The sequence below is a fragment of the Aptenodytes patagonicus genome, chromosome 21, assembly GCF_965638725.1.
Source record: "Aptenodytes patagonicus chromosome 21, bAptPat1.pri.cur, whole genome shotgun sequence".
NCBI lineage: Eukaryota > Metazoa > Chordata > Aves > Sphenisciformes > Spheniscidae > Aptenodytes > Aptenodytes patagonicus.
Window position 1 is genome coordinate 4,163,686 of NC_134969.1, and position 26,506 is coordinate 4,190,191.

The following is a 26,506-nucleotide window of genomic DNA, read 5'->3' on the forward strand; positions in this document are numbered from 1 at the left end:
CCTAATGCAGGAGGTGCATTACATCTATCTAATGCAGTGCCCTGTTCACAAGAAAATGGAGAAAGTAATTTTTCCATGTCGCTGTACAATTTTCTCTTTAAATAAAACATTTCAAGGGGCAAATTTTTGCCCTAAACTAACTCACAGCTTTTTGCAAGGCACAACCCAAGACAGGGTTGGATGGATGGACAATACATCTGCCCTAACTGATTTACATATTGTCAGCTGGTGATAAATGGGCAGTTTGGGTGTTTCTCTTCCCTTCAGGCTCCACCTGTCACTGTAGACCAAATAAAGTGCTGTGAGATCTTAGACAAAAAGCTGTGTTACGCTGTGGGTGAGGACTGGGAGACTTAAGTATCTGCCTACAATCTGTTCCCCTTAGCTGCCATTTGTGCGTGCAGACTTTGCAGTCAAGTATATCATTATGTATTTTCAGAACGGAGAAGCATCCTTGTTTGAGGTGAATATCCGCTATATTGGAGGACTGTTGGCCGCATACTACTTAACTGGAGAAGAGGTTTGTTTCAGCAGCTCTGCATGTCTCACACAGTCACCAATAATGAACTGAAAGGGTTCTCCAGCAGCTTTTCTCTGAGCATCAGATAATCCCTCCATAACAACAGGCTAAACCTATCGTTTTTATGAATATCGAAATGCCACTAATGTTCTTTTAATTAAGTCTCGCATAATTACCTTGCACACACTGTGCATGGCTCATTTGCAAAGATCTTTTCTCCTGTGGGCAATTCTAGCAAGACGTGTTTTCGGTTGGACACATTGCTCCCCAGTGAAATGCCATTTGCAGTGATCTTTGTCTTTGTACTTGTTCCTTTGTATTCTAAACATAGGCAATATTTCATCAAACATCATTCCAGATTCTGCCTCGGACTAAGGAGGGCAACTGATTAGTGGCAGGTGCTCCAAACTCTACCTGGACAGTCTCTCTGTAGCAGTAGTTTCTAAGATAAAGTACCATGGGGTACAGGGAAGGAGGGTGGCAAACTGCCAGGGCAGGGTACCTGTATCCTGCCAACTCATGTGACAAAGTGATACAGCTCCACAAGATGTCCCCTTGCCCAGTAGGTGTGGGCTAGGCATCACAGCCCCTCCTGTAGCGTGGTGGATGTGGATGCTCCCATCCCCCAGGAGTCCTGACTAAAGCAGGACGCTCTCACTTCCACTTTCCTTCTTTCTCTCCAGCCTGGCAGAGGCCAGAGCTTAATGCCATAATCTGTTTTGTAATGTGACTGGACTGGAATTTTACAGCTGGCTGTAGAGAGATGAAGAGATTATTCCTTTGCCCTGGAAGTCTTAGGCGAGCAGAAACTCCGATTCAAGGGGGAGTTTTGTGAGTGAAGGAGCTGGAAGACTGGCTCTTAAATGACAGCTTAGCTCTCATGCCATACACTGACCGTGGCTGGGTGCTGTCCACCATAATAGGATGGGATGGCTCATCACTGCATAGTGGCACCATTGATCCGTGGAGTCACAGGAGCAGCTCTGTTACTTTAGTTGCATTTTAAATGAGTTCCAGGAATGACTTCTCTGTGATTTCCCTCCAGGGAAAACTCTCAAAGACTCGGTGCCCCGACTCAGGGCCTGTCTCAGTCACAACTTCAACAGACTTCAGACCAACAGAGCAAAAAGAAACCACATTAAACCATAAAACTCCAGCAGCGACCTCTTGAAGTGCAGTCAGCAGCAATGCTCAGCAGCCAGGGCAGTGCCTGTCATATACCCAGTCAGTGTCACCAGGCTGAAAGGCAAAAATCAAGTCCCTGTCTCTTGCTTTCCCTTCTGAACCAAACCCCTACCTCCTTGTGAGTGTATCAAAGGTCTGCAAGCCCACAGGAGGGCTCAGGTTTCCTCAGTGCTGTATTTTTAGAGCAATAAATTCCTGCTTTCTGAGAACTACTATGACAGCTTGGGCTGGTATAGGGGGAGCTAGAGGTAAAAGGCTTGTGCTTTATCTCCTAAGTCACTTACAGGCTTCCCTTGATCAGGACTAATCTCTGGAGCAAAGATTAGTGCTTGTATCAGTTTGTCCTAAAATAATTGTGTATGGTGGCTTTGTGCTGCAAGCCACCATCAGCTATAATTTGATTTGAAAGCCCAAAACTCAGGCATTAAAAATGGAAAAGGAGCAGCTTAGCCATGAAACCATGAATCCTTCCTGGAAAAGAGTTGCAAGTAAAAGATTGTTCATTGGAAATCATGTTTTTTGCAACAGGAGATGACACAAGCTACACAAACCCGTGTTGTAAATCTAACAGTGCTTCACCCTGGAAAGATTTATTGTAATTTTAATTCAGTCATTTCACCTCCTTATGTCCTCTGCCACCCTGGGAAAAGGGAAGAATTTGTCCCCAAAGAGTACTCTTTGGATCAGTTCAGATCACTGAAATTTGCGGCTGAGGTATTTGGGGTGTTCTGAGCTCTGCAGCTCTGGCTGCTGTCATCCAGGCTGAGGGTTTGGCAGGGGACTTGGGACTGGTTTAGCGTAGATTTTTAGAGGACATTCAAATAGATACCGAAGTTCAGCATGACTTCTGGTTCAGATCTATCGTGCAGTGGAACTAGGGCAGCAGCATACCTGAAACGGTAGATTCTTATAGTGCAGTACTTTTAGTTTTTTATAATGGTGTGTTTGAAAAAGGGGATTTGAAAGAATCCAGTGTGACTAGTATTCACAAGCTGTCCATCAAATATTTTTTCTCTCTTCTTCTTTTAACAGGTGTTCAAGAGTAAAGCTCTGGAACTTGGAGAGAAACTTTTGCCAGCTTTTAACACCCCCACTGGTATCCCACGTGGCGTCATAAATCTGGGCAGGCAAGACACACGTCCTTACAAGCATGTCATTTTATTACTGAATGTTTGTAAAAGACCAGGACTCAAGCAGAAACAGCAGCAGTTCCTCAGAGGTGCCCCCCTCTAGTGCAGATTCTTCGAGGTCATTTGTTTTGCCAACTCAAAACCAAGAGGTGCCTTGGCAGAGATCGCAGGTGACTCAAGTTAAACCCAGCTGTGTTTTATTAATTTTGGGCTATCTGCAGTTTCTTCCTCTACCTCTTGGCAGGGCTCCCTGCTGCAATAGCATTTTCCTCACTCTCATTTTCTTTGAAAGGTTATTTGTAGTCTGCACGTAGCATGCGGTGCTCTCTGTATTTTTGCAGTGTGCCCAACTAGATGCATGTGAATTTATCCAAGCTCCATGTTTGGAAAAATTGGGAAAGGAACTGGATGGTACTGGCTGACAGTTTTGCTGCTAGAAAGGGGGGAGTACACAGATCCTCTAGTTTTCTCCCTGCCGGCAGCACTTAGCCAGGTATGTATCCTTCACTTAGAGCCACCACATTTCATGTCAGGTAGGTGGTGTTCTCATGCTGGAGGGGAGCTTTGAGGCAGCTGGGTTAAACAGCTCACTGAAGGTCTCTCAGCAAACAGAGGCAAACCTGGAGACTGGACTCCCAGTCTCTGATTCTTGCTAGTAGACAGTGTTCTCTGCCAATAAGGGCTCATTGGCTCATTTTGATGCCTATAAACAAATCCCCCAGGGTAAAAGCTGCATGCCGGCTGAAACAGAGATAGCAGGAAATGTGGATTAACAAAAGCCTTTCATCCTCACCTCTTGCAAAACTCAGAGCAGCAGCCATGAAAATCATTATTCATCTCCTAGCCCAAATCTCCTGTTTGGCTTGCATCTCCGTGAAGTGCAAGACTTTCGAATGCTTGGCTCACGCTGATCCATTGCTCAGATATCACTGTCAGCCTTCAGTTGTCTTATCTGCACGTGATCCCAGTGAAAATTTGAGCTACTACCACGACTTTAATTGTCTCTTTTTACAGAAGAGACATTCTGCTTCCTCTGTGGCTGATAAAGAGTCGGCATAGACTAACCTTTCACAGAAATGCCAAACCCTCCCCTGCCCTTTGTGAAGACAATTGAAACAGACTGTGTGTGCCTAGACATTCTCAAAATGTTTTGCTGATGACCTTGACTAAGAGCAAAGAAAATCAAAATAACAGTGAGCCCACAATCCAGAACCCATATTACTGGCTTGAGCTCTGGCTTCAGGGCCATGAAACTGCTGTGAGGACTCGGAGTATCAATTGATTTAGGAGCAAGGATGAAGTGAGCTGAATCCGTAGTCTGACTACCACAGGTGCATGATGAACAGCCAAAGGCTGTAAACCCAAAGGGGAAGGGAGTTATTCAGTGTGAGAGAGCATGTGGAAGTGGAAGCGGGGGAGCGTGAGGTGATGCTGTGAGAGCACACTGACCCAAACGTCAGGGACAAACCGAAGTTCGGAAGAAGAGTTTTGCAAGAAGGAATTCTCTCTCCAATTCTACTTTTGCAAGGATGTGCTAATTCCAGAGAGACCTCATCATCTCAAAAGGAAGAGAGTCTTGCAGCATGTGTAGGCTTTTGTTGGTGGTAGCTTGGGGGGGTGGCTTAAGAATGACATTCAGAAATTTGAAACAAACAAAAGCTGGCATTAAGTGAATTCTGTGTATACGTTTTTGAGGACCCAAGGACAGACACACCCAACCTCCCCAGCTCTTCCCATAGCCAACTGGCTTTATCTCTTCCTATCACCTCACACCACCTTTTCCTCTTGTGTCCCCTCTCCGCTGATGTGCTTCCCTGTGGCCTTCTGTTTTCACACAGGCACTGTATCATATCTCACACAGGCTTGTTTTCCATCCTGCTGGTCCAACTGCCACGTTGTCTGCCAGGTCCTAGAGTACATTGTCTTCTCAAGCTGCTGCTCTGTGCTCTCTGTCTGTGTGTTGCACTGCGATTTCTCTCCCCATGCCTCCTGTTCCAGGTCCCTGGCCGCTGCTTTCCTTCACGTCTCCCCTAAACCCTCTGCACCTCCAGATTTTTCATCATCATCCTCTCCTGGTCTCTCTCTTGACTTGGCACTGTTTTGCTGCTTCGGATCTCCGTGAGGGAAGGAGATGATATAGCCATTTTCAGTCCGTGCTTGCACTGGACAGTGTTTAAGGAAGACCCACTTATCTGGGGGATAAAGAGAGCTCAGGGCATTTCCTTCTGTCTGGAAGACCAAGGTCCTTTAAACGGTAGTTTCTTCTGAAATGTTATAAAACAGGGCAGCTGTGAAGACCCAGTTTGTCCAGTCTGCAATGCTGAAAAAATGTTTTCCTGCAGGGGGTCATTTCAGGCTGCTCTTTAACCCAGGGACACATTGCAGACATACTCTGTTTCCTCCAGACCACCTCTCCTTGAGTTTTACCGTGATTTGTAACCCGGGGCTGGGGTTCCCGGCAGCACGGTCCTTGCAGGCAGTGCCTGGCTGTGCGTTTGGGACAGAAGTTCCCGGGGGAGGGTTGTGTCGGCCGCTGTGACCCCACATAGCCGCTGTCATAACAAACACAGCCCCATTTGGCTGCCTCCAAGCACTTCTCATTTGAACTAGCTCAGAAGGCAGTTTCTGTTTGTGAGATCGTATTTGTTACAATGTCCCTTCAGTGCAGTAAATAAAGAAAAAGTAATTGACTCTTTATAGATATGAGAACACCGTGGGATTGTTTAGCACACCCATCCCAGGGCCAGCTGCTGCCAGGTTCAGCAGATATGTCCAATGCGATATTAATACCAGCATTAACCCGGTCAGACTGGAGGGCCTTTCTGCCTGCACAGGGAGATTTCTGCCATAAACGCTCAATGTTATTGGGGTACCCGTTTTAGCTGCACAGAGTGTTTTCAGATGAAAAGCTGGTGATACAGCCTCCTGACAGTTTGCAGGGAAGGCTGACGTTTGGCAGTGACTGAGCAATTTGAAACAGCGTGAACATATTGCTTATCTAATGGCTCTTTTTGTCCGGAGGCGAAACAAACAGCTCTGGACCTGAAATGGTTTTCCGTATATCACATGAAGGGGAAACTTCCCCCCCACCACCCCCGACAGATCATTAGTTTTAGCCTCCTGTAAACAACAGAAACCCTTTTCTTCTAATAGCCAAGCTTTCAGGCGCCACCTAGTGTTATCCCCGCCCCCCCATCACTGGGAACCTCTTACCTCATCAGTATCAACCGCAAACAGCGCTCGCAAAGAGACGTGGAAATCAAAGCCACGCCACTTCTGAGATGGCTCAGCCAAGCTTCCCTGGGCCAGCACCTGCAGAGGCTGTGTTGGGACCAAGGCTTAAGGATATAGGACGTTTTCATGTCTGTGTGGATTTCAGAGAGGCGTGGAGCTGTAGTCTGTAGCAGGGAGATACAAGAAGGAAGTGGTCGAATGTAAAAGCAAATCCAGTGGTGAGGCTGTTAGTGCTTGGAAGAGCCTCTGCCCTCCCATGACCTTTGGTTAGTTTTCTTTGAGATTTAAGAGAGAAGTGATGCCCTCCTCATCCCCAGAATCAACTCCTTGCTTTGCTTCAGTGCCGATTTCTCTCTTTGCATGGATTTGGCAGGGTGAGGGGAGACAAACAGAGACTGAGAAGGAATCCCAGTAGGTCAAAAGTAGGGGCGGAGGCACTTTGTATAACTGGCTTCTTCAGACAGTGTTTGCCACCTTCTGTAGTTTTGCAAGGCACATGAGATGAGCACCAGTGGGTGCTTTCAGAGTCAGATTTGTCCTGTGCAGATGTTAGGATTCCCCCTTTTTCTTTTTTTGCATTACAGTCAGGTTTGCCCAATGGCATCTTTCCCCTAGCATTGATGTTGCTGTATCCCCTTGCAAGGAAGCATACGCTGGGAATGGCAGTGTCAAGTATATGTAAAGAGTGTGAGATCTTGTTGAAACAAGGTGCTTAGGGACAGTCAGGATTCTCCATAAAATGGCAGACGACTTGGACTTCTGGGACATTCAAGATGCGAGAGTTCAGCCCAGGCTACTTTCAGACATGTTTTATCCCAAAGCGTCTTGTGTAGGGCAGGTTGTCAGTGTTCTTCCAAAGTTTGCTTTAAGCTGATCTGTTTGGGAGGGATTACTCTCCCACAAAAACCGCAGTTTCCCAGCACGTGCAGTCGGTGTGTTTGCCCTATCCTAAACAATCCTGTGTAAAACCATTGCTTCATCCCGCTAGAACTACTCCTGTGAGAGTCCTAAAAATCTATGTATGTCCTTTACGTGGCCCCTGCTGAGACCTGGTGTGCACTGAATGCACATAGCAAAGGCAGGATCTGCGGTGGGGGGACCTCAGGCTTTGGCTGTGTTTTCCTGGCAATGAAGGCTCCCTTTTCTCTCCTTGCAGTGGCATGAGTTGGAGTTGGGGTTGGGCATCTGCCGGAAGCAGCATCTTAGCAGAATTTGGTACCTTGCACTTAGAATTCCTGCACCTCTCGGAGCTCTCTGGCAACCCGGTGTTTGCAGAAAAGGCAAGTACTTTCCAATTTGGTCTTTAGTGAATTGGTCCCTTCATACTCCTGGGGTCAGTGCTGGAGCAGAGGAGCGCTTTGGTCTGCCTGCAGCAGACAACATGGCAGCAAAGTGGTCCTTCTCCCCAATACCAGTACAACTCATCAGAGGAGAAGCCTTACAGAGTGGGAGATGGGTTCAGAAGCCTGTGCCTTGCAGGCTGGAGAGGTCACCAGGCCTCAGACCATCCTATGCACCAGCTCACTGAAACGGTCACAGCCAGCTCCTGTTGGAGATCCCGTCACACCACTAGGCCTTGGAAGGCAGCTACCCAGTGTTTTCTTTGGCCATTTACATTTGCTGTAGCCCCTTCACCTGCCTCTCCATCACTTGCAGCCACTGAGGAGATGGGGATGTTTTTCCCAATGTCTCAGTTGTGTGAAGTTGTAGCAAAAACTTACTCAGACAAGGGCACAGCCAAAATTAAACCATCTGTTGGATGCAGACTGCAAAGATAATTGTTAATTCTGATATCCTAATAGTAGTACCTTGTACTTGCAGACCTTTTTACTCTAAACAGGCATTAAATGTTATGCTCCAGCCAGCAAGATTTCTGCTGAGGTTTCTTGTGTAGGAAAGGCCTGACAGTTGACATATTGGATTCCTTTTGTGTAACTTGTAACTGAAAATCTATTAATATTACACACTACCTTGAGCTTTTTTTTCCACAAGTGATCTTGTAGTGCATGTGAGAGCAACTTAATAAATATGCTGTTGGATACCAGCAAGTCATTAGCTTTCGCTGCACGTCCCTGAGGAACCAGCTTTGAGGGAGACAAATTGTTTCGGTTAGAATCCAGACTGCCCCCATGAGCCCAAAGGAAATGGGGCCTGTCCAGAGTCCCACAGTGGGGTGAAAACAGACAGTGGTTCTGGGATTGCCAATAAAAAGCTCAAAATGGTACTTTTCCAGGATATTTCCAGTGCAGGTCTGTCAGTTGTGAAACAGGAAGAGAATTTGGAGAAGAGACAGGAAGAAAGAGAAGGAAGAAGCTAGGAGAGCAAAATGGAGAATAGGATGGAGTGTATGGAAAGCAGTAAGGGTGGGGTGAGCAAGAGGAATGTCGCAGAGGGGTGAGCAGGAGAGAAAAGCGGAGGGTGAAGGAAAACTAGAAACCCAGGAAACTGTGTAGGGAAGATAAAGAAAGACTGGTGATTTGAAATAAAGGAGACAAGCTAAAGATTCCTGAGGACAGTGATAATGACAAATTGCGCACAGGAAGAGGGGAGCTAAGAAAAGACCAGTAAAGGGAACAGAGGTACGGAAAGAATGTGCGCGAAGGAAATGAAGGGGGGGAAGAGAGATGAGCACTGAAAAAATAAGAGGAAGGAGATGCACTGTTAAAAACTAGAATTGCATCCATATTCCAGGTTCAAACTGTGGCATTCTGAGCCAGGGTCAAGCCTCTGTCCCCAGCGTAACAAGTTTTCCTCTTTGCTTCCTAAGCCCGTAGAGGGATAAGGGCAGAACCTTTCTAATGGACTCTCCTGAGCTGAGCGTGCCTGGTGTGTGCCACAGAAAATGTATCACATTCATCCTAACACCCTCTGAGAGAAAAAATGTAGGACGATGTGGGCTCAAACAGCCCATCCTGTGGGAAATTACTTCAGAGGAACAGATCAACTCATTAATTTGCAGCTTGGGACTTGTGTGATTTTAGCAAGAATAAAGTCCATCTGTGTCTTTTATTCAAACATGACATTAATATGCCATGGTACTAAACTTCAGTAAATATGCAGCCTGACAACTTACTTGGAAGCACCGGCTTAAGTCTGTAGCCAGCCTTTAGCGTACAAATTGTCTAATTTTATAAAAGGTTTAGCGTGTATTAGCTGCTCTGTAGGTTATAATAGAATATTTATGCTGCATACCGTTTAACTTTGTCCCTTATGAGAAAGGCCTATTGGATTTAATGGGGGTGAAACCAAGGGAGGTTTTAGAGAATAAGTACAGCTGTTCTAGCATATTAAAGGAGCTATCTGTTGTTGAAATTAAAGGCCCCAATTCATCATGTTAAGTGACCACATGGTGAATTTAAGTACTGTGTGAGTCACTCATCCCTGCCACTCCTTTCCCTTTGGATCATGGAAAAAATCACCCTCCGCATCTCATATGTTTCTGCCCAGACCCCAAATCCTCAGGATTGCTTCTGGACCACTGTTAGCAACCTGCTTCCACTGCTTGCTGAACTGGGGCCTTGCAGGGTTTCTAGAATCATTTCTAAAATCCCACAGAGCTGGATAAAGATTGTGCTGAGGAGTCCAGCAGAAAAGTTTCTCCATAACAGCCGTCTCACCGGAGAGCCATGTCATTGGGTTCTGCTTGCATGATGATTCACGTTACAGGCTGCTGTGCTTGTTCAGCCAGGGATCAGCACTGATGAATTACAGACTTCTCAGCGACAGTGCAAAACAGTCGGCTTTTTCAGCAGAGATGTAACATAGTTCTTGTCTCTCGTCTCTCCTAGGTGATGAACATCCGCAAAGTCCTGAACAAAGTTGAGAAGCCAGAGGGCCTTTACCCCAACTTTCTCAGCCCGGTGACAGGGAACTGGGTGCAGCGTAGGTATCGCTCTGCGTTCAGTCCTGCCTGGAGCATTTCAGTCTTTCCGTTATTCTTTACGAAGCAATAGCAACTGTCAGAGCAGCAAGCCAAGGAAATGTCTTGTCAGGCAGCCTGTTATACATGTGATTAGATAATGCAACCCGATTTGTAAGATGCAATATAGTAATTGTACACTTATTCCATCAGCCTTGTTTCCAGCTGAGTGTCTCACCTCCAGAGAGAATTAGGGCCTCTCTTGCACAGGGGAGGATAATGGTACATGGTTCATCACACAGATATTAGAAATCAGCACATCTCTTTAAGACCTCATCCTGCAGTCATCACATAGCCCACAGACCTCCTTGGGAGTTGCACGTGAAGGCTGTGAGCAGAAGCACTATGAGATTTACTTCCTGAGTGTGCTGCAGCAAGTAAGGAACCACCTGGAGAGGCAGAGGGCTTACAGAGTCTCAGATCCCCCTAGGATCTAGTGATGCGTCCTCTTGTGTGCATTCGTGTACCTGCCCCTTCCTTACCCAGAGAGGAGACTGTACCCCTCTTTTTGTGCCACCGAAGGGCAGAAGCTTGCCCTCCGGTAGGTACATGAAAGGCTACTTCTGCTGCTGTGCCCCAGATCTCTGACCTCAACTTTCCACTCTGTTAAGGATTTGCTTGTTTTGGCAAGGGAGAGTTGCTGGATTTCATGTTTCTCTGTCAAAGGAAAGAAAAGTCTCTTTTTGCAGAAGCTGTTTTTAACCTGTCAGTGGATTACGTTTATATTGTTTAAGCAGTTTTCTTGGAGTCATTGCATTACCTGGTGTCCCCATGTCTCGTTGCACTGTTTGCTCTGCTAGATCGCTCCAGACCTTTCTAACTACTGTATTAATAGCTCTGATTGTAACTGACAGGCAGTTGCATGGCTGCCATCACCTGAGACAGTGAGAGAGCACTAGCTGTGAGCAATCCCTGACCTTCACTGCCACATCAGCACCTCTAATGGTAATTGACAGGGCTTGGCTTGAAAGGTGTCCCAACAAAGCATCTTGGATGGTTGCAGTCGTCCCACTAAACCAGAGCTGTCCTTTGGTGCCATGAGGAAAGAAAATAGGCTTCTGTGTTTGTCCCATTAATTGATCTTCAAAGTTACCCAATCCCTTTGTAAGCAGTTCAGCTTCCCCTCCACAGTTGTCTCTGCAGAGGTGTTGCAGTATGTTCTCCTTGAAAAGCTAATCTCTCATCCCCTACCGCACCCCTGAGATGCCATTTTCTTTAGGTTATTCCCAACTGGCAGCCACACTGCACATTTTCCCAGACACAAGCAATAATTCTGCCTATTCATTGGTGCTGAGAGGAGAGGCGCCTGTCTGTTGCCATAACTGATCATTACAGAATCTTTGGGAAACTGAAGAGCTGCGCTGTTAATTCAGATGGTTAAAATACTCAGCTTGATACTCAGTATTCATCTCTTCTGCCACTAATTTAATTCTATTTATGTCTGCAAATTTTACTTCATTGTACTGACCTGCTCCCACCCCTTGCTGACATATAGAGGGGCCTGTTGCTGGTTCCTGGAGCTTATTAAAAGTAGCCTCTGACTACTTGTTCTGGGATAGGCTGATTTATGCAAAAGGACTAGAGAGCACCTCTCTCCTAGACTTCCACATCATGAGGGCAACTCATGGCACAGGCTGTTTGTGGCAGTTGCTCATAATATGACCTTGTGGTCTGAAGCCGTATTCCAGTGAGGGAAAAGGCTGATCAGCCTCTTCTGCATCTCCAACACTGCTGGTGAGAAATAGATGAGGGCCAAAGTAAGGAGGCAGCTGCAGCCTGCCACAGAGATGTTCCCTGTAGGTGCCAGGCTCTCATTTTCTCTCCTGTCATTAAAGCTCTTTGCGGGAAGCTGTTTTTCTTGGAATTGCTGTGATTTTCTTAAAAGGTGTATCTTTGACCTGGCTGAATGAGTAGATCTTCTAAATGAAGAGGCAGTGCTGTACCTCTTCTGAGTGCAGTTGTTAACTTTCGAAAATTAAAGCGCGGTCCCCTGCTGAAACAAGAGATTTGTTTATGCAAAGTGCCTAGGAGGCAAATGCTGGCAAAGCTGATGCCATATGGAAAGCAATTATGAACCAGAGCTCCTGCTTTGGTGATTTTATGAATGACACACTTAGGATCACAGAGCTTCTCTTTAAAGACAGGCTGTGCAGCCGGTGTTTGCAAATAGCCTGTCCTCTTTTTTTCTGAATTCATGCATCTAATCTCATTGTTTTGCTATGGATTGTTCCGTGGATCATTGGACACACTGATTCAGGGATATTTGCTCTTCAGGTCAGGAAAATGCATGGCTGTTGATCTCTTCTGTTGGTAGAATTTAGCATTTAGAATAAGCCTCAGGTCTTTATATATGTACAGTGAGAGGGAAAATAAAAATCTGAACAGCTAACTCCGAAAACCCTGCTGCATCTGCTTACGTTTAAAATGGGGACGCGTGCAGACACAGAGGTGGACACTGTTAATTAACAGGGATGGTTCAGTCCATGGTGGGTAGTTTGTCTTGCTCTTCTAAAAAGGGGAGTACTTGGCTGCTTGAAAGAATGAATGCTGCTTTTCCCCCTGTGGTATAGTTTAAAGATATAAATCCATCCAGCAGTTCCCCCCCAGGCAGGAACCTGCAGCTGTCATGCCCATTTCACAGTGCAATTCTTTAGCATCCTCCTCTCCAGTAAGGTCATAGCATTGTGTACTCTGAACAGATAGCCTTGAAAATCCGATTTCTGCAGAAGAAACTATTCAGTGCACATCCTTGTACTTGACTTTATCATTTTAATACGCCAACAACCTCAGCCTTCCCCAGGGCACAGAGTCCCACCATGGGCCAGGAATACAAATGGCACGATCGAGAGGTCCCTACAGCAGCCCCTTGCTGGCAGCTCTGTGTGATCCAGCGTGAGTTCTCCCTTTCCTAAGGCAGGGAGGCAGCACCCAGTGGTTTCATATAGTTAGAGATCTGTCAATACCTGCCATCGCTTTTGGTTTATGAGGCTGGGATTTATGATGATTGCTTCATAAACAGGAAGCATCTTCAAGTTGCAGTACAAATAACTGTTGCAAAATAAGACCTCTGAATAGTTTTGGTAAGGGATACTAATGCTTTGTAAAATGACAGAACATTTTTCTTCTGATTGCACTTTCCACCTTTCTTCCTTTTTGAAAAAGAAATGCTGCAAGCTCTCCCCAGGAAACTGGAAAGAGGAAGGAGAGAACAAGGGCATTAAATAGGACATGGTTGTTTGCTCTTTGTAAAGCAACTGCTCATTGTATATCATGAACCTGAAGTTCTTTTCTGGCTTTCCCACTACAGACCATGTCTCCATTGGGGGGCTTGGGGACAGCTTTTATGAATATCTCATCAAATCTTGGCTGATGTCAGACAAGAAAGACTCTGAAGCTAAAAAGATGTATGACGATGCACTAGAGGTAAGGAGCAGGTTGCTGCTCTATATTTTTTGTGTGGGACATTGTTCATCAGAATGTTTCAGGCAAAAATGTCTTAGAACTTTGGGTTTCCTTGGTATTTGCTCCTCACCCTGTCCACTAAGTATCCTGAAACCCTGACTTTCATCCCTTCAGGCAATAGAAAAGCATTTGGTCAAAAAGTCTGCTGGAGGATTGACCTACATTGCTGAATGGAGGGGTGGCATCTTGGATCACAAAATGGGCCACTTGGCTTGCTTCTCTGGGGGCATGATAGCACTTGGAGCTGAACACGCCGGAGAAGAGAGGAAGCAACATTATGTGGATCTCGCTGCAGAAATAACAAACACGTGTCACGAGTCTTATGCACGCTCAGGTAAACCAGTGGGCTGCCTAGAAAATGTTAGTAAGGGATAGCTTACAGCCTTAGGAGGCTCAGCTTTTGTGTGGCAGAGGTTTGCAGTAGGGTATTTTGTGCTTCAGCAGCATCCGCATCCCTGTGTATGATTTTCACTTGTCTTTTCTGGGATATCTAGGAGAGAAAGCAGTATGTTTTACACAGCGGACAGCTGGAGCAGAGGGACTGGCAGATGTGAGCTCCTGTGGCAGAGTTGGGAAATGAACCCAGAGCTGAATCATAGTCCTGCCTCCCAGTCGCAGAGCTAGCCTTCTCCCAACAAGACTGTAGTTTGAGTCTGTCCTTTCGCATCCCTTTGCAGACAAGAAGGGGAGATTAATTGCAGGGTGTCCCACTACATGGAGCAGAGCAGCTGAGAAGCCCGACAGGAAAGTGTTGGAGACCTGCAGCTGCTGGTAGGAACCAAAAAAATGAAGTTACTCAGCCTCTCCCGGCTGTCTAAGCAGAGGCTGACTAAGTCTTTCTATTTCACAAGTCCAGTAAAATTTGTTTCACCACCCAGTGTGCTTATCAGTCAGTGCTTTGGGAGAGCAGTGACTGGTGATGAATGAGAGACTGGGTTAGTTCTCTGCCCGCAGGGCCTTCAGCAAGATGAGCTTGCTTTTGACACCACTCCTTTCTTTGTAGGCACCTCTGTAGCTCTTCTGAGACTGCAGGCAGCAAAGCAGCAGTCTGTTTTCCGGGACCTTGTCAAGCACAGGTCTGTCTGCACTAACTGTTCCCAAAGATTGTTTCACACCTTCACCACATCAGCAAGCCCATACTGGCAGCCAGTGTCCAGAATGTTTGCCCAATAAACTTCAAGCTAACCTGAAATGATGTTTGCAAATAACTCTTTTTTCCCCTAGCACTTACAGAACTAAAACAAGACACCCGAACTAATAACCCTCTGGTTGTGAGTGCCTGGAGCCAATTTTCACCTTCAGCAATATCCATCAGCACAGAAAGGACAGTAGCGAGCCTGCCTGCTCTGGTTACGGTGCTGTCATTTCAGCAAGCTCATTGTTTTGCAGAGAATGTGCGTGTCACCCTGGCTCTCAGCAAATAGTCCAACTAGCGAACACTGTTAGGTCTCCACACAGACAGGAGGGCCCAGGGAAGGTGCGCAAAATATTTAGAGAAATAAAGTGACTCCTTGAAATACAGCCTTGTGGTAGACACATGGGTGCAGCAAGAGAAACCTTGTGGCATGATCATAAGCAACCTCTGTGCTCAGTTTCCCTGTTTTTCGAATAGGGAGAGGGTTGGTGTTGAAAGTGGGGATGGGAGTGCTAGTTAATGCTTGCAAGAGATTGGGATTCTCATGTAAGGGACACTCAAAAAGACCAAGGTACTCTTATTAATGTTTTATTCATAAAATACCAGTGAAATTGATTAAGCCTTCCCCATCATCCTGATGTCTTCTTTTCAAAGAGGCTGCTAGCGGACCAGAAAGAAAGGCAGAAGAAGTGATTGCAGGTCCCAGGCACCACTTCTTACAGCCTCCCTGCCGCAGTGCAGGTGAAATGGCTCGGTCTGGTGGACTGGTAATTGTGAAACAAATCCCCTGCTTGGGAGCAGTGTATCAATACCTCTGTGATGGCAGGGTCAGCTGCATGGCTAGATTTTCCTTTGAGTGTGTTTTCTCTTTGAGGCTTTAGGACAGGATCTGCCTCTCTGTTCTTTCTCTTCTGGGTTCTGAGTTTGTCTTCGGTGACGAACTCTGCTCTCAGGGTTAGGGGCAGTGCAATTCCTAGGAGCAAATACCAGCCCAGCAAAAGTGCTAGGACATGGGGGAGATTTGTACCTGCCCTCTCCACGCTCAAATCTGGTCCAAGTCTGTGTTTTGTCAGTTGTATGTACCCTCAGAAACACTTTATCCTCACCTGGATAGTACCCAGACATACCACAGAATGAGCAACACCTGGAGCGGCAGTGGGCACAGCTCATGCACTCTCTGGAGTTGCCCCTATTTTGACATCAGCTGTGGGGTTGATCTGATGATACACAAGCATGACTGATCTGCTCATCTGACCTCGTGCAAGCCTTAGTTAAATGTTGGCAGCCTGAGCAGCATAAAAGCACCTGGACAGTCTGTTTACTTGCTTTCTCCTCAAACTGATCATTGCATGTGGGTGATTTTGTCTAGATACCAAACTCGGCCCCGAAGCCTTTCGCTTTGATGCTGGAACTGAAGCCATGGCAACGAGACTCAGCGAGCGCTACTACATCCTACGTCCCGAAGTGGTAGAAAGCTACATGTACATGTGGCGGCTGACACACGATCCCAAGTACAGGCAGTGGGGCTGGGAGGTTGTGAAGGTATGGTTGGAAAATTTGCAGTAATAACTCTTACAGGCTGCTGGATTCTTAGAAAAATCTTTCCTTCAGTCAATAAAAAGAGCAGAAATTGTTTAAATTGTGTTAGACACTAAGACACATTTTCAATGGGGCAGGAATACACAATATAGCTCAATTTAGCGTGGTGTCTCTGTTGATCGTTGTGAATGCTTTCTCTTCTCCCTTTTGGGCTATGCTAAAATCAATCAGTCAATCAAAACAGTGGAGGTTTATGGAGAGGAGTGCTGCAGACAGCAAAACCTGCTATTAATGTAACAGCCCTCTGCAGAAAGGAGTCAACCTTCTATTTGAAATATCTGGACTGCTCAGAACCACTGGTTCGTAGCTGGCCAGGGAAAATCAGCAAACCTGCCTTTGCCCTTTGTCTTGTCTTCTTCCCACAAAGACCTCCCAGCCAGAAAGTCACTCACTTCTTTCTAGCTCATGCAATAGCCCGTTGGCTGCTGCCCTGCATCCTAGCAGGGACTGTGTTTCAGTGGCAGAACTGTCATTTGTCTACTGCCCTGGAAAAGAGGCTCTGCAAACAGCTAGAGTTGCCACTTGAGATCTGGCTTTGCTATGTGTGTAACGCCAGGGTCAATCAATCAACTAGCTTAGGTGGTTTATGTCTCTCTCGCTATTTCATTAGAACTAGCTTTATTCCCGGAGTCTGGAGTAATCACCACGCTCTTCAGAGAGAGACAGAGGCTACTATAAACCTGGAATTTGATTTGTAAAGCTGACTTGTAATGCAGCTGATGATGATTAATGAGTTACTCCATGCTATTGTGTGTTACTGAGATTTCTTTTCCTTTCTCAGGCCCTGGAAAAACATTGTAGAGTAGAAGCTGGTTTTTCTGGCATCCGAGATGTTTACACCACAACCCCAACCCATGACAACATGCAACAGAGTTTTTTCCTCGCAGAGACTCTGAAGTAAGTCTAGTATCACAGAGGCCTTTCAGAGTAGCGTAATTCCTGCAGCATCAACACTCTTGTCAGCTTAATAAGTCTCTAATAATAAGGGGGAAGTGTCGTCCTCTGTGGGGAAAACTGGGCAAGGCGATGGGTGCTGCAAAGCTTTCGTAGTTTGTTCCTGTAGAACCACTGCTGTCATTGGCACTCTCGAGGTTTCTGCTCACGTGCTGGATTTAAAGGACTCTTCCTGTGATTTACAGCTGCTCTAAGTGGGAGGCTCTGACTGCTGAGCTCCCTTGGATTTTGCTCTGATGGTTTAAGAGACAGCTGTCTCCTCTGCCAGGTTAATGTCCTGCAGACTATGGCCTGAGTTTGCTGCCCCTTGGTGCAGATCTGCCTTTGCTGGTAGCGTGAGCTAATGTTTGTGGGGTGGCTGAGCGCAGATGCCCATGCCATTTTGCCGCCTTTGCACCAGGAGTGGTAGTTTCCAGCAGGAGAGTGAGGCAGGCAGTTGGGAAATGTGCCAGCATAAACCGTGGCAGCTGAGGCCAATGGCAGCCCCCATCACAGTCCTGCTGACAGTGCTTACTCGTGCGTGCTTGGAGTCCCACTTGAGTTTCCTTTAATCTCCCTTTGTGTCCATCTTCTTCCCACCCGCCCTCGCCTTATGGCTCCAGGTACCTCTATCTTCTGTTCTGTGAAGATGACGTGCTGTCCCTGGACGACTGGGTGTTCAACACAGAGGCTCACCCCCTGCCAGTCAACCACACGAACTTTAAAGCAAGTGTGCAGTAGTGAGGCCGTTGCCCAGCGCCCAGCTTCTGCAGCGTCGGCGGGTTACTGCATTTCCTTTCCATTAAAGGAATTCGCGTTGTTCCTAAAATGGTATTTGGGGGCACTAGTCCAATTCCGGACAGTATTATATTGGGAAGATGAAACCGTGACATAAGCACCTTCTTTTCCTCTGTGAGGAGCTCTATTAGCCTGATAATGAGATGTTTATTCTGGGCCATATTGTACACAGTTCATAGACATTCCTTTATACAGAGAATTTATATGAAATCCACTGACTTTGCTTTATAGTGGCCAAAGGACTGGAAGTTTGCCATAAAATAGACTTCACACACACACACACACCCTCCTTTCATTTTTCTGTTTCATTTTTGCCTTTTATATACTCTTGGATTTATCACCTAATGAAGTGTTTTCAATATAGTGTGCTTTCTAGGTGGTAGGCTTTCTAGGCTCTTTAGGAAGGACAGGATAGGTGAAGGAGGAAGGGGAGTTGCCTTTTATGTGAGAGAGCAGCTGGAGTGCATGACGCTCTGCCTGGGGATGGATGAGGAGCTGACTGAGAGCTTATGGGTTAGGATTAAAGAGAGGACAGGTAAAGGTGACGTTATAGCAGGTGTCTGCTATAGGCCACCTGACCAGGAAGAACAAGAGGATCGGGCCCTCTACAGACAGACAGGAGCAGCCTCAGGTTTGAATTTGCAGGCCCTGGTCCTCATGGGGGACTTCAACCACCCTGATATCTGCTGGAGGGACAACACAGCAGGACCTAAGAAATCCAGGAGGTTTCTTGAGTGGATTGATGATAACTTCCTCCTCCAAGTGACAGAGGAGCCAACAAAGAGAGGTGCTCTGCTGGACCTCATACTCACCAACAAGCAGGGTCTCGTTGGGGATGTGAAGATCAAAGGCAGCTTTGGCTGCAGTGACCATGAGATGGTGGAGTTCAGGATCCTGAGGGCAAGAAGGAGGGTGAAAAGCAAGCTCACAACCCTGGACTTCAGGAGAGCAGACTTTGGCCTCTTCAAAGATCTGCTTGGAAGAGTCCTGTGGGATAAGACCCTGGAGGAAAGAGGGGCCTGAGAAAGCCAGTTAACATTCAAGAATCATGTCCTCCAAGCTCAAGAGAGTTCCATTCCAATGAGCAGGAAGTCAGGCAAAAATGCCAGGAGGCCTGTGTGGATGAACAGAGAACTCCTAGCCAAACTCAAACACAAAAAGGAGAAGCATACAGAGGGTGGAAGCAAGGATGGCTAACCTGGGAGGACTACAGAAACATTGTCTGAGCATCCAGGGATGACATTAGGAATGCTAAAGCCCAAATAGAATTGAATTCAGCCAGGAATGTCAAAGACAACAAGGCTTCTATAAGAACATAGGCGACAAAAGGAAGACTAGGAAAATACGGGCCCACAGCTCAACAAGACAGGGGACCTGGTTACACAGGACATGGAAAGGGTTGAAATACCAAATGCCGCCTTTGGCTCAGTCCTTACTAGCGAGATTGGCCTTCAGGAATCCCAGGTTCCAGAGACCAGGGGGAAAGGCTGGAGCAAGGAATATGTACCCTTGGTGGAAGAGGATCAGGTCAGGGAATACTTAAGCAAACTGGACATACATAAGTCCATAGGCCCTGAAGGGATGTGCCCACAACTGCTGAGAGAGCTGGCAAATGTCCTTGCAAGGCCACTCTCAATAATATTTGATCGATCATGGCGACTGGGAGAAGTGCCCGAAGACTGGAGGAAAGCAAATGTCACTCCTATCTTCAAGAAGGAAGACCCAGGGAACTATAGGCTCATCAGCCTCACCTCAACCCCTGGGAAGGTGATGGAGCAGCTAATCCTGGAAACCATTTCAAGGCACACGATGACAAAAAATTCTTCAGGAGTAGCCAGCATGGTTCACCAAGGGGAAGTCATACTTGACCAACTTGATAAACTTCTACAATGAAATGACTGGCCTGGTAGATGAGGGGAGAGCAGCAGATATTGTCTGCCTGGACTTCAGGAAGGCCTTTGACACTGTATCCGGTAAGATCTTCGTAGACAAGCTGTTGATGTATGAGGAGGTTGGGCAGACAGTGAGGTGGGTTGAAAACTGGCTGAATGGTTGAGCGTAGAGGTGGTGATCAGTGGCATGAAGTCTAGTTAGAGGCCAGTAACTAGCGGTGTGCCCCAGGGGCCAATACTGGGTCCAGTCCTGTTTAACATCTTCATTAATGATCTGGATGATGTTGCAGCGTGTACTCTCACTTTGCTGATGACACAAAACTAGGAGGGGTGGCTGATACGCCAGAGGGTCGTGCTGCCATCCAGAAGGACCTGGACAGGCTGGAGAAGTGGGCTGATAAGAACCTAATGAAGTTCAACAAGCAGAAGTGCAAAGCCCTGCTCCTGGGAAGGAACAACCCCATGCACCAATATGTGCTGGGGCACCCAGCTGGAAAGCAGCTTGGCAGAAAGGGACCTAGGGGTCCTGTGGACACCAAATTGACCGTAAGCCAGCAACGTGCCCTTGCTGCAAAGAAGGCTAATGGTGTCCTGGGCTGCATTAGACAAAGTATTGCCAGAGGGTAGAGGGATCCCTCTCCTCTACTCAGCACTGGTGAGGCCACACCTGGAGTACTGTGTCCAGTTCTGGGCTCCTCAGTACGAGAGACATGGACGTACTGCAGAGAGTCCAACGAAGGGCCACAAAGTTCATTAAGGGACTGGAATATCTCTCCTGTGAGGAAAGGCTGAGAGAGCTGGGACTGTTTAGCCTAGAGAAGAGAAGGCTCAGGGGGGATCTTATTAATGTATATAAATACCTGAAGGGAGGGTGCAAAGAGGATGGAGCCAGGCTCTTTCCAGTGGTGCCCAGGGACAGGACCAGAGGCAAAGGGCACAAACTGAAACACAGGAGGGTCCCTCTGAACATGAGGAAACACTTTTCTGCTCTGAGGGTGACCGAGCACTGGCGCAGGTTGCCCAGGGAGGCTGTGGCGTCTCCATCCTTGGAGATACTCAAAAGCCGCTGGGACACAGTCCTGGGCAACTGGCTCTAGGTATCCCTGCTTGAGCAGGGGGTTGGACCAGATGACCTCCAGAGGTTCCTGCCAGCCTCAACTGTTCTGTGATTCTGTGATTGTGGTGTCAAAATTGTAACTAAATCAAAACCTGTCTGCAAAATTCTTGATCCTAATGTATTTTTATATACTTTTTCTGTGCTCTTAAAACACATTTACCACACATCACATCTCATTTAACTTTCCTTTATTGTTTCTGTGTTTTTCTACTTTTAGTTGGAACTAAATGTTATGAGTCACTTGTAATAATTTCACTGCTGTAATAGTCAAATCTGTGAAACAGAATAAAAGTCTTGTAAAATAAAAAGCATGTTTGGGTTGATCGTCTTTAAAGCCATCTGTCAAAGACCTGTTACATCATGCTTGGAAAAACTAGGTGACAATACTGGTTGATTTCAAGAATATTTCACAATAGATGTTGATTTCCAGAGTAATCTAGCCAGTGTATGGACAGCAATTCCCGTCTGCACCAGGTCCCTTAAATTGCTTGTTCACCATTTGATATGGGTTAGCAGGAGTTCTACTACATGTCTTATTTTTCTAGCAAAAAATAAATAATCCCCAGCTAAGTTTGCTCTTTGGTGTACATTGTTTCTGGAATGAAGTAACAGAAGAAAAAGAAAGGAAAAGATTGAAGCCAGATTCTTCCATGCGTCTGGCCACTGAACTAGCAGTTTAGCCGGTGTGTCCTCTGTGACTCTAAGCAGGATGACCGTGCAGAGATGTTCACACACCGCTCCTGTTCTGACCCTGGCAGTCGTGAGTACCTGCTCAACAGTTCTTGCAACAGGGGCTGGATCTGGGATCAGCATCCTTTCTCCCAGCAGCCTTCCCTCTGGTCACTGCAAAGCTGCGTGGCCCTTGGTGATGGAACGTTTTGTTCATTCTTGTGACATTCTCTTGATAATTGGTTCATTCAGGAACTTGGGAAGATAAAGTTGCTTTAGGCAAGTCGTGAAAACAAAAAATGTGTTTCTAAATTCATGCCTTTGTAATTCCCCTAGAGAAATAAGGTTGTCAGATGGGGACTTAGCATTATCCCGGGGATAAAGATACTGGCTGGTAAGCTTGGCCTAGAGGAATGGTCATTGGTAAATAAACACCTTGGGAGTGAGTTGTGTTATCCAAGAGATTTGGACACCGGGAAGCTGGTTTATCTCAGAGGATTTTTATAATGGATTAAGGGAGTTCCATAAATAAAAATGTCCTGCTCTTGGAGGACACTTTGCCTGGCAAAATTTAAACCCCCAAAATAAATAGCATGGTTCTAGTTTCCTTTAGAAATAGATCCTTGGTGTTACATTAAAACTCTGCTCGTTTTCTCTTCCACACAAGTGAGCAAGAACAGTATTAGTAAAGTCACATACACTTCTAGAGGACAGCTGCTGTTTTCCTGCGGTTCAGTGGCTGCACCACAAATAGGGATTTTTTTCTAGTTGCCAGCATGCCTGATGATGTAAAGCTTATCGATAAGTTTGCTTACCAAGACACTCGTATGGAGCTTAGCACCAGTCACAACAAAAGCTTTTTGTTGCAAACAGCCATGCTTGAAAGTTTCCACTCTCGTAGACTACAATTCTGCAAATACTTCTGCCTGTGCTCGCAGATATCCACAGCTAAATCCCTGAGGCCAGTGGATTCATCACAGGCATCAAGGTAAGCATGCAAGTGTTTAGCAGGAGTAAAGATTTGTTCCAAGGATCAGCTTTGTTCCAAGGCCTGGCCCTGATCCACGACTGGGATTTTTCTGTCCTCCAGCAATGCAGGTAACAGGAACGTTTGCCCCGCTGGTGTCTTGAAATGCTTCTGCTCTTTCCTCGCTCCTCTGCACACCTCGAGCCTTGGCTGGATGCTCTTGCTCGAGCAGAGCCCTCAACTCCGTGAGCCCTGTGTGCGGAAGCAGGCTCTGGGGTTTCACCTCTCTTATCTTGCACCCACCCTGTATACTTCCTGCTAGGTGGGGGTGGCGGGACTTCTTGTGTTCGTCCAGATGGGAACCCCTTTGTTTTCATACTTCGACTGAATAAATAAATGGGGTGTTATGCGTGAACCAGAGGTTTGGTTTTAAATGTCTAATGGAAAGGATCTGGGAAGATGTGTGTCTTTGAGCTGCTTTCCTGCCTTTCAGTCTCGGGCATGTGGGACACCAGTGGGAATTCTGTTGTTGATTTAGGATGGAGGTTTTTCTATTTTTGAGTCACCTTACCAGGAAATGTGACCAGCCTAGGTTATTTCCCACTTCCCCTGTTACATTCAGGAGCCGTGAAGTTCACATTAATTTTCACCATCAGAACATGTGGCCCTATTTTATGTCGGAAGGAATTTCCTGTAAATGAAGTTCTGATAAAAGAAAGTTGCGTTAGTGGTAGAGATGAAAACTAGTAACTATCGGTTGTAGAACCGCTGGCTGTTGTTGCCTGACCATACAAGGAGATAAGACAAAACTGTCCAGAAAACAAATGTATCTTTTTGTAACCCACACTTCATTTTTGCAGGGTTATTACATTCCCTTGGAAGGCTTTCAGCAGAATTGGTTATTGAATTCAAAAGCCTGGCAGCCATGGTATTTTTCCACATACATTTTGATCTGATCTATTTATCTGATCGTTTCAGATGTGATGCATCGAGCGCTGGCTCCCAGTGCTAGCAGTTTCAAAGTTCCAGCAGTTACTTCTGATCACGTTTGGGTCTTTGGCTTCATTCCCTGTGGAGCCTCAAACAGGTACAGTGCTGTAATTAGGAATCCTCTCAATAAAACACCCCTGCATTGTAAATGCATTTGTTTAGTGAGAGCCAGCGAGTGTCAGAACTGTAAGTGACCCACCAGATTGGATTGCTTCCTCCTGAATAGGAAAGGCCAAGGGGGAGTTAGGAATGCAAGCCCACGGGAATTCGGTAGGCATTGGCTCTTGCTCTTCAACTAAATGGTCTACTTTGAAATGTCTCAACTTCATTTCACTCCGCAGCCTTTGCTGGCCATTCTTTTTCCGGGATGAGCTGCATGTTTTCCATGGCTGTGAAGCTTTGTCACAGTGCATCCCCGGAGCAGGACGCAAGCCCCTCTTCTGCAGCAAACACACCTCCGGTTTTCTTGTCCCCTTTGAAAAGCCCCATGTGAAACCAGACTTGGATACTCCATGTTCCTTACTGTTTTCCAGAGGATTAATGTTTTTGGGCCTCAGTCTGGTCGGGACTTGCTTCCTCGAGGGGTTTGTGTTTCCAGGCGCTTTCTCCATTTGTGCACAGAGCTCAGATTTTAATGCCGCCTCCCGTTACACCATGATCGCTTTGACTTTAAAACGGGCCAGGGTTTCAGGCTATGGGAACGGGGCCATCAATTTAAACGAGGACAGGGTTTCTCTGCTCTCGCAACGTGCCGCCCTGGAACGTGGAGTTACTGCGTGTCCTCTGACATATGGAAAACCCATCCCTCTGCTGCAAAAAAAGGTCACTCCAAGCTTTTCATCCCTGCTACCAATTTCTCGCTATTTTTCTTATTTTCAGCCAGACTCTCTCCCTGACGGCAAAGGGGAAATCTGGGATAGGTTTTCCTGCTGGGTGAGCTTTCTTGGTGGAAATCTTCCTTGTTATTTCTCCATCACGAGGATTTCCTTTGATACCAGTGTGCCTGGGCGGGCCACACAGCAGATGTCTGAATATTTAAAATTCTTCCTGAGTGCTGTAATCTGTAATCTCAGGAACCAGCAGTGTAGAGCCAGGAGTTGTTGGTTTTGTTCTCCTTTGAGGATTAGTTCCCAGCAGATGCTCTGAATTATTTCACCTTTTGTCTTTCATTCTTTTTCCTATCAAATAATTCATCCGTTTTTGTCATTTTATATGGTCGCTGGTGACACTGGAAATGGTTCAGATGTAAAATGAGCCCCTCTGCTTCTCATCTAAATGGTATCATTTTGGCTCTGCCAGCCACCCTGTCAGGTCTCCTTCTCCATCTAGGTGTCTGCAGGCTTTGTCATCTCCTATCACCTCTTGCTCTTGCTCATTTCCCAGACACCCAAGTACATTTATCCTGTTCCAAAGCTATCTCATCCTGTTACATTTTGTGCTCTAAAGGTACTTGCTAGGTTATTTGAGGTGAGCAAAAGCTCTCCACACCTCACTGCCCAACCTAATGAGTCCGGAAAGTTTTAAAGCACATCTGCTTAAAGTGCTTGAGTGCTTAACTCATTCACACCTGTCTCTGGTCCCAGACATTGTTTCAATGATCTAATTCAGTCCCTCCCATCTCCTCCCCACGGCCCAAGCACTGGTTCTTTGACGGTGGAGAGCAAAGGGCAGTGGTAGAGTTTCGTGAACGTTTTCTTTTATGGTGGAGCTGGCAGAAGGAATCTTCTTCCTCCCTTGGCCATGCAGATGTAACGACACTGATCTGAGTTACAAATAACCCAGTGTTTATTCTGTTGCTGGGCTCCCCAGGCTGGTCCCACTGCGTTGCCCAAGCTTGCACAGACACTGCAAGAGAAACATCAAGGGGATCTATGGCAGAGAGATGAACAGTGCCCAAGTCCCAGGGAGAAGGCTGTACCTCCCCTTCACCGCCTGAGTCCTGCTCCCTCTCAATCTTGCTTGCTGTGGTCTGCAAGAAAATGCACGGTGTGATTTTTTTATCTTGTCCCGGGACTTGCTCAAAACTCCACACGCTCCTGGCCTGCTCTTCCCCGGGATTTCAGCCTCTTCCTCCTTCCTTGATGCAGCTGCCACTGCTCTCTTAATGGCTTAGTCATGCTCTCCTCATCTCCAACCATAAAGCTCTTTAAACCTAAAACAAAAATGATTAGGCAGGCTTAGGAAACAGCAAAAGCTTCAAAGGATTAAATGCTAACGCTTCCTGCTACCCTTAGAGAGATCAAACATTCTGTGCTGTTAGCCCTGCAGCAGCAGAAAATGGTACTAAATCTTCCCCAGCAATCAGGGGATTTCGGTGGCGGTGCAGGATTGCGTGTAAGGAGGAGCAGGAGACTGCTTTATGAGGAAAGATTTAAATGACTAAATATGTATCTCTTGGCCAAGCTACTGCTAAGGAGCAATGTGACAACCGTGCAGGAGAACCTGAAGGGCACAAAGAACACAGGGAGGGTGGAAAAGTTTGGGGTGTCGTAAAGATCCGCCATGGTAGAAATGACTCAAAATGTGGGGTGATGATAGAAATGACTCAAAATTTGGGGATCATGATGTGGTGGCAGGAGGCTGAGGCTCAGTGATGGCTGCAGATGAGCACCTTCGCCTCCTGGCTACGAAGTCATTCCCATCCCCTAATTCCCATCCCTGCAATCCCGGAGCTTAAACCCCAGTGAAATCACTGCAAGTGAAACCGCTAATACCTGGGTTTTTTTTAAAAAATACCCATTTTGGTAAGCTGAAACCAAGTAGAAGAGCAGGCTACGGCTCTTTTTGGGAAATGCTGAATTAAGGACCAAAGACCACTTTGGAAATTCATGAGGGGAGGACACGCCACTCTCCCATCGATAATTAAAAGCAAAAACCATGGAAAGCAATGAGATTGCTGAAGAGGAGGGTGACGAATCTCCTCCAAGAGTCCCCGCAGCGGATAAATTTAAGGCCA

The 26,506-nt window shown here is 46.5% G+C and overlaps 1 protein-coding gene across 2 annotated transcripts in view; it reads left to right on the forward strand.

Moving 5' to 3' along the window:
• MAN1C1 (mannosidase alpha class 1C member 1) overlaps positions 1–21,492 on the forward strand; it is a 67,099-nt gene extending 45,607 nt beyond the window's left edge. Inside the window, exons 4-12 of one of the 2 annotated variants that reach the window (XM_076357100.1) lie at positions 440–520; positions 2,738–2,832; positions 7,226–7,349; positions 9,858–9,951; positions 13,296–13,411; positions 13,565–13,784; positions 15,955–16,127; positions 16,966–17,081; positions 17,741–21,492. In XM_076357100.1, coding sequence (XP_076213215.1) covers positions 440–520; positions 2,738–2,832; positions 7,226–7,349; positions 9,858–9,951; positions 13,296–13,411; positions 13,565–13,784; positions 15,955–16,127; positions 16,966–17,081; positions 17,741–17,858 — 1,137 coding nt within the window. In that variant the 3' untranslated portion in view covers positions 17,859–21,492. The remainder of the gene's footprint in view (positions 1–439; positions 521–2,737; positions 2,833–7,225; positions 7,350–9,857; positions 9,952–13,295; positions 13,412–13,564; positions 13,785–15,954; positions 16,128–16,965; positions 17,082–17,740) is intronic. The other variant, XM_076357101.1, reaches the window with a different exon arrangement.
• Positions 21,493–26,506: the final 5,014 nt, after the last annotated feature.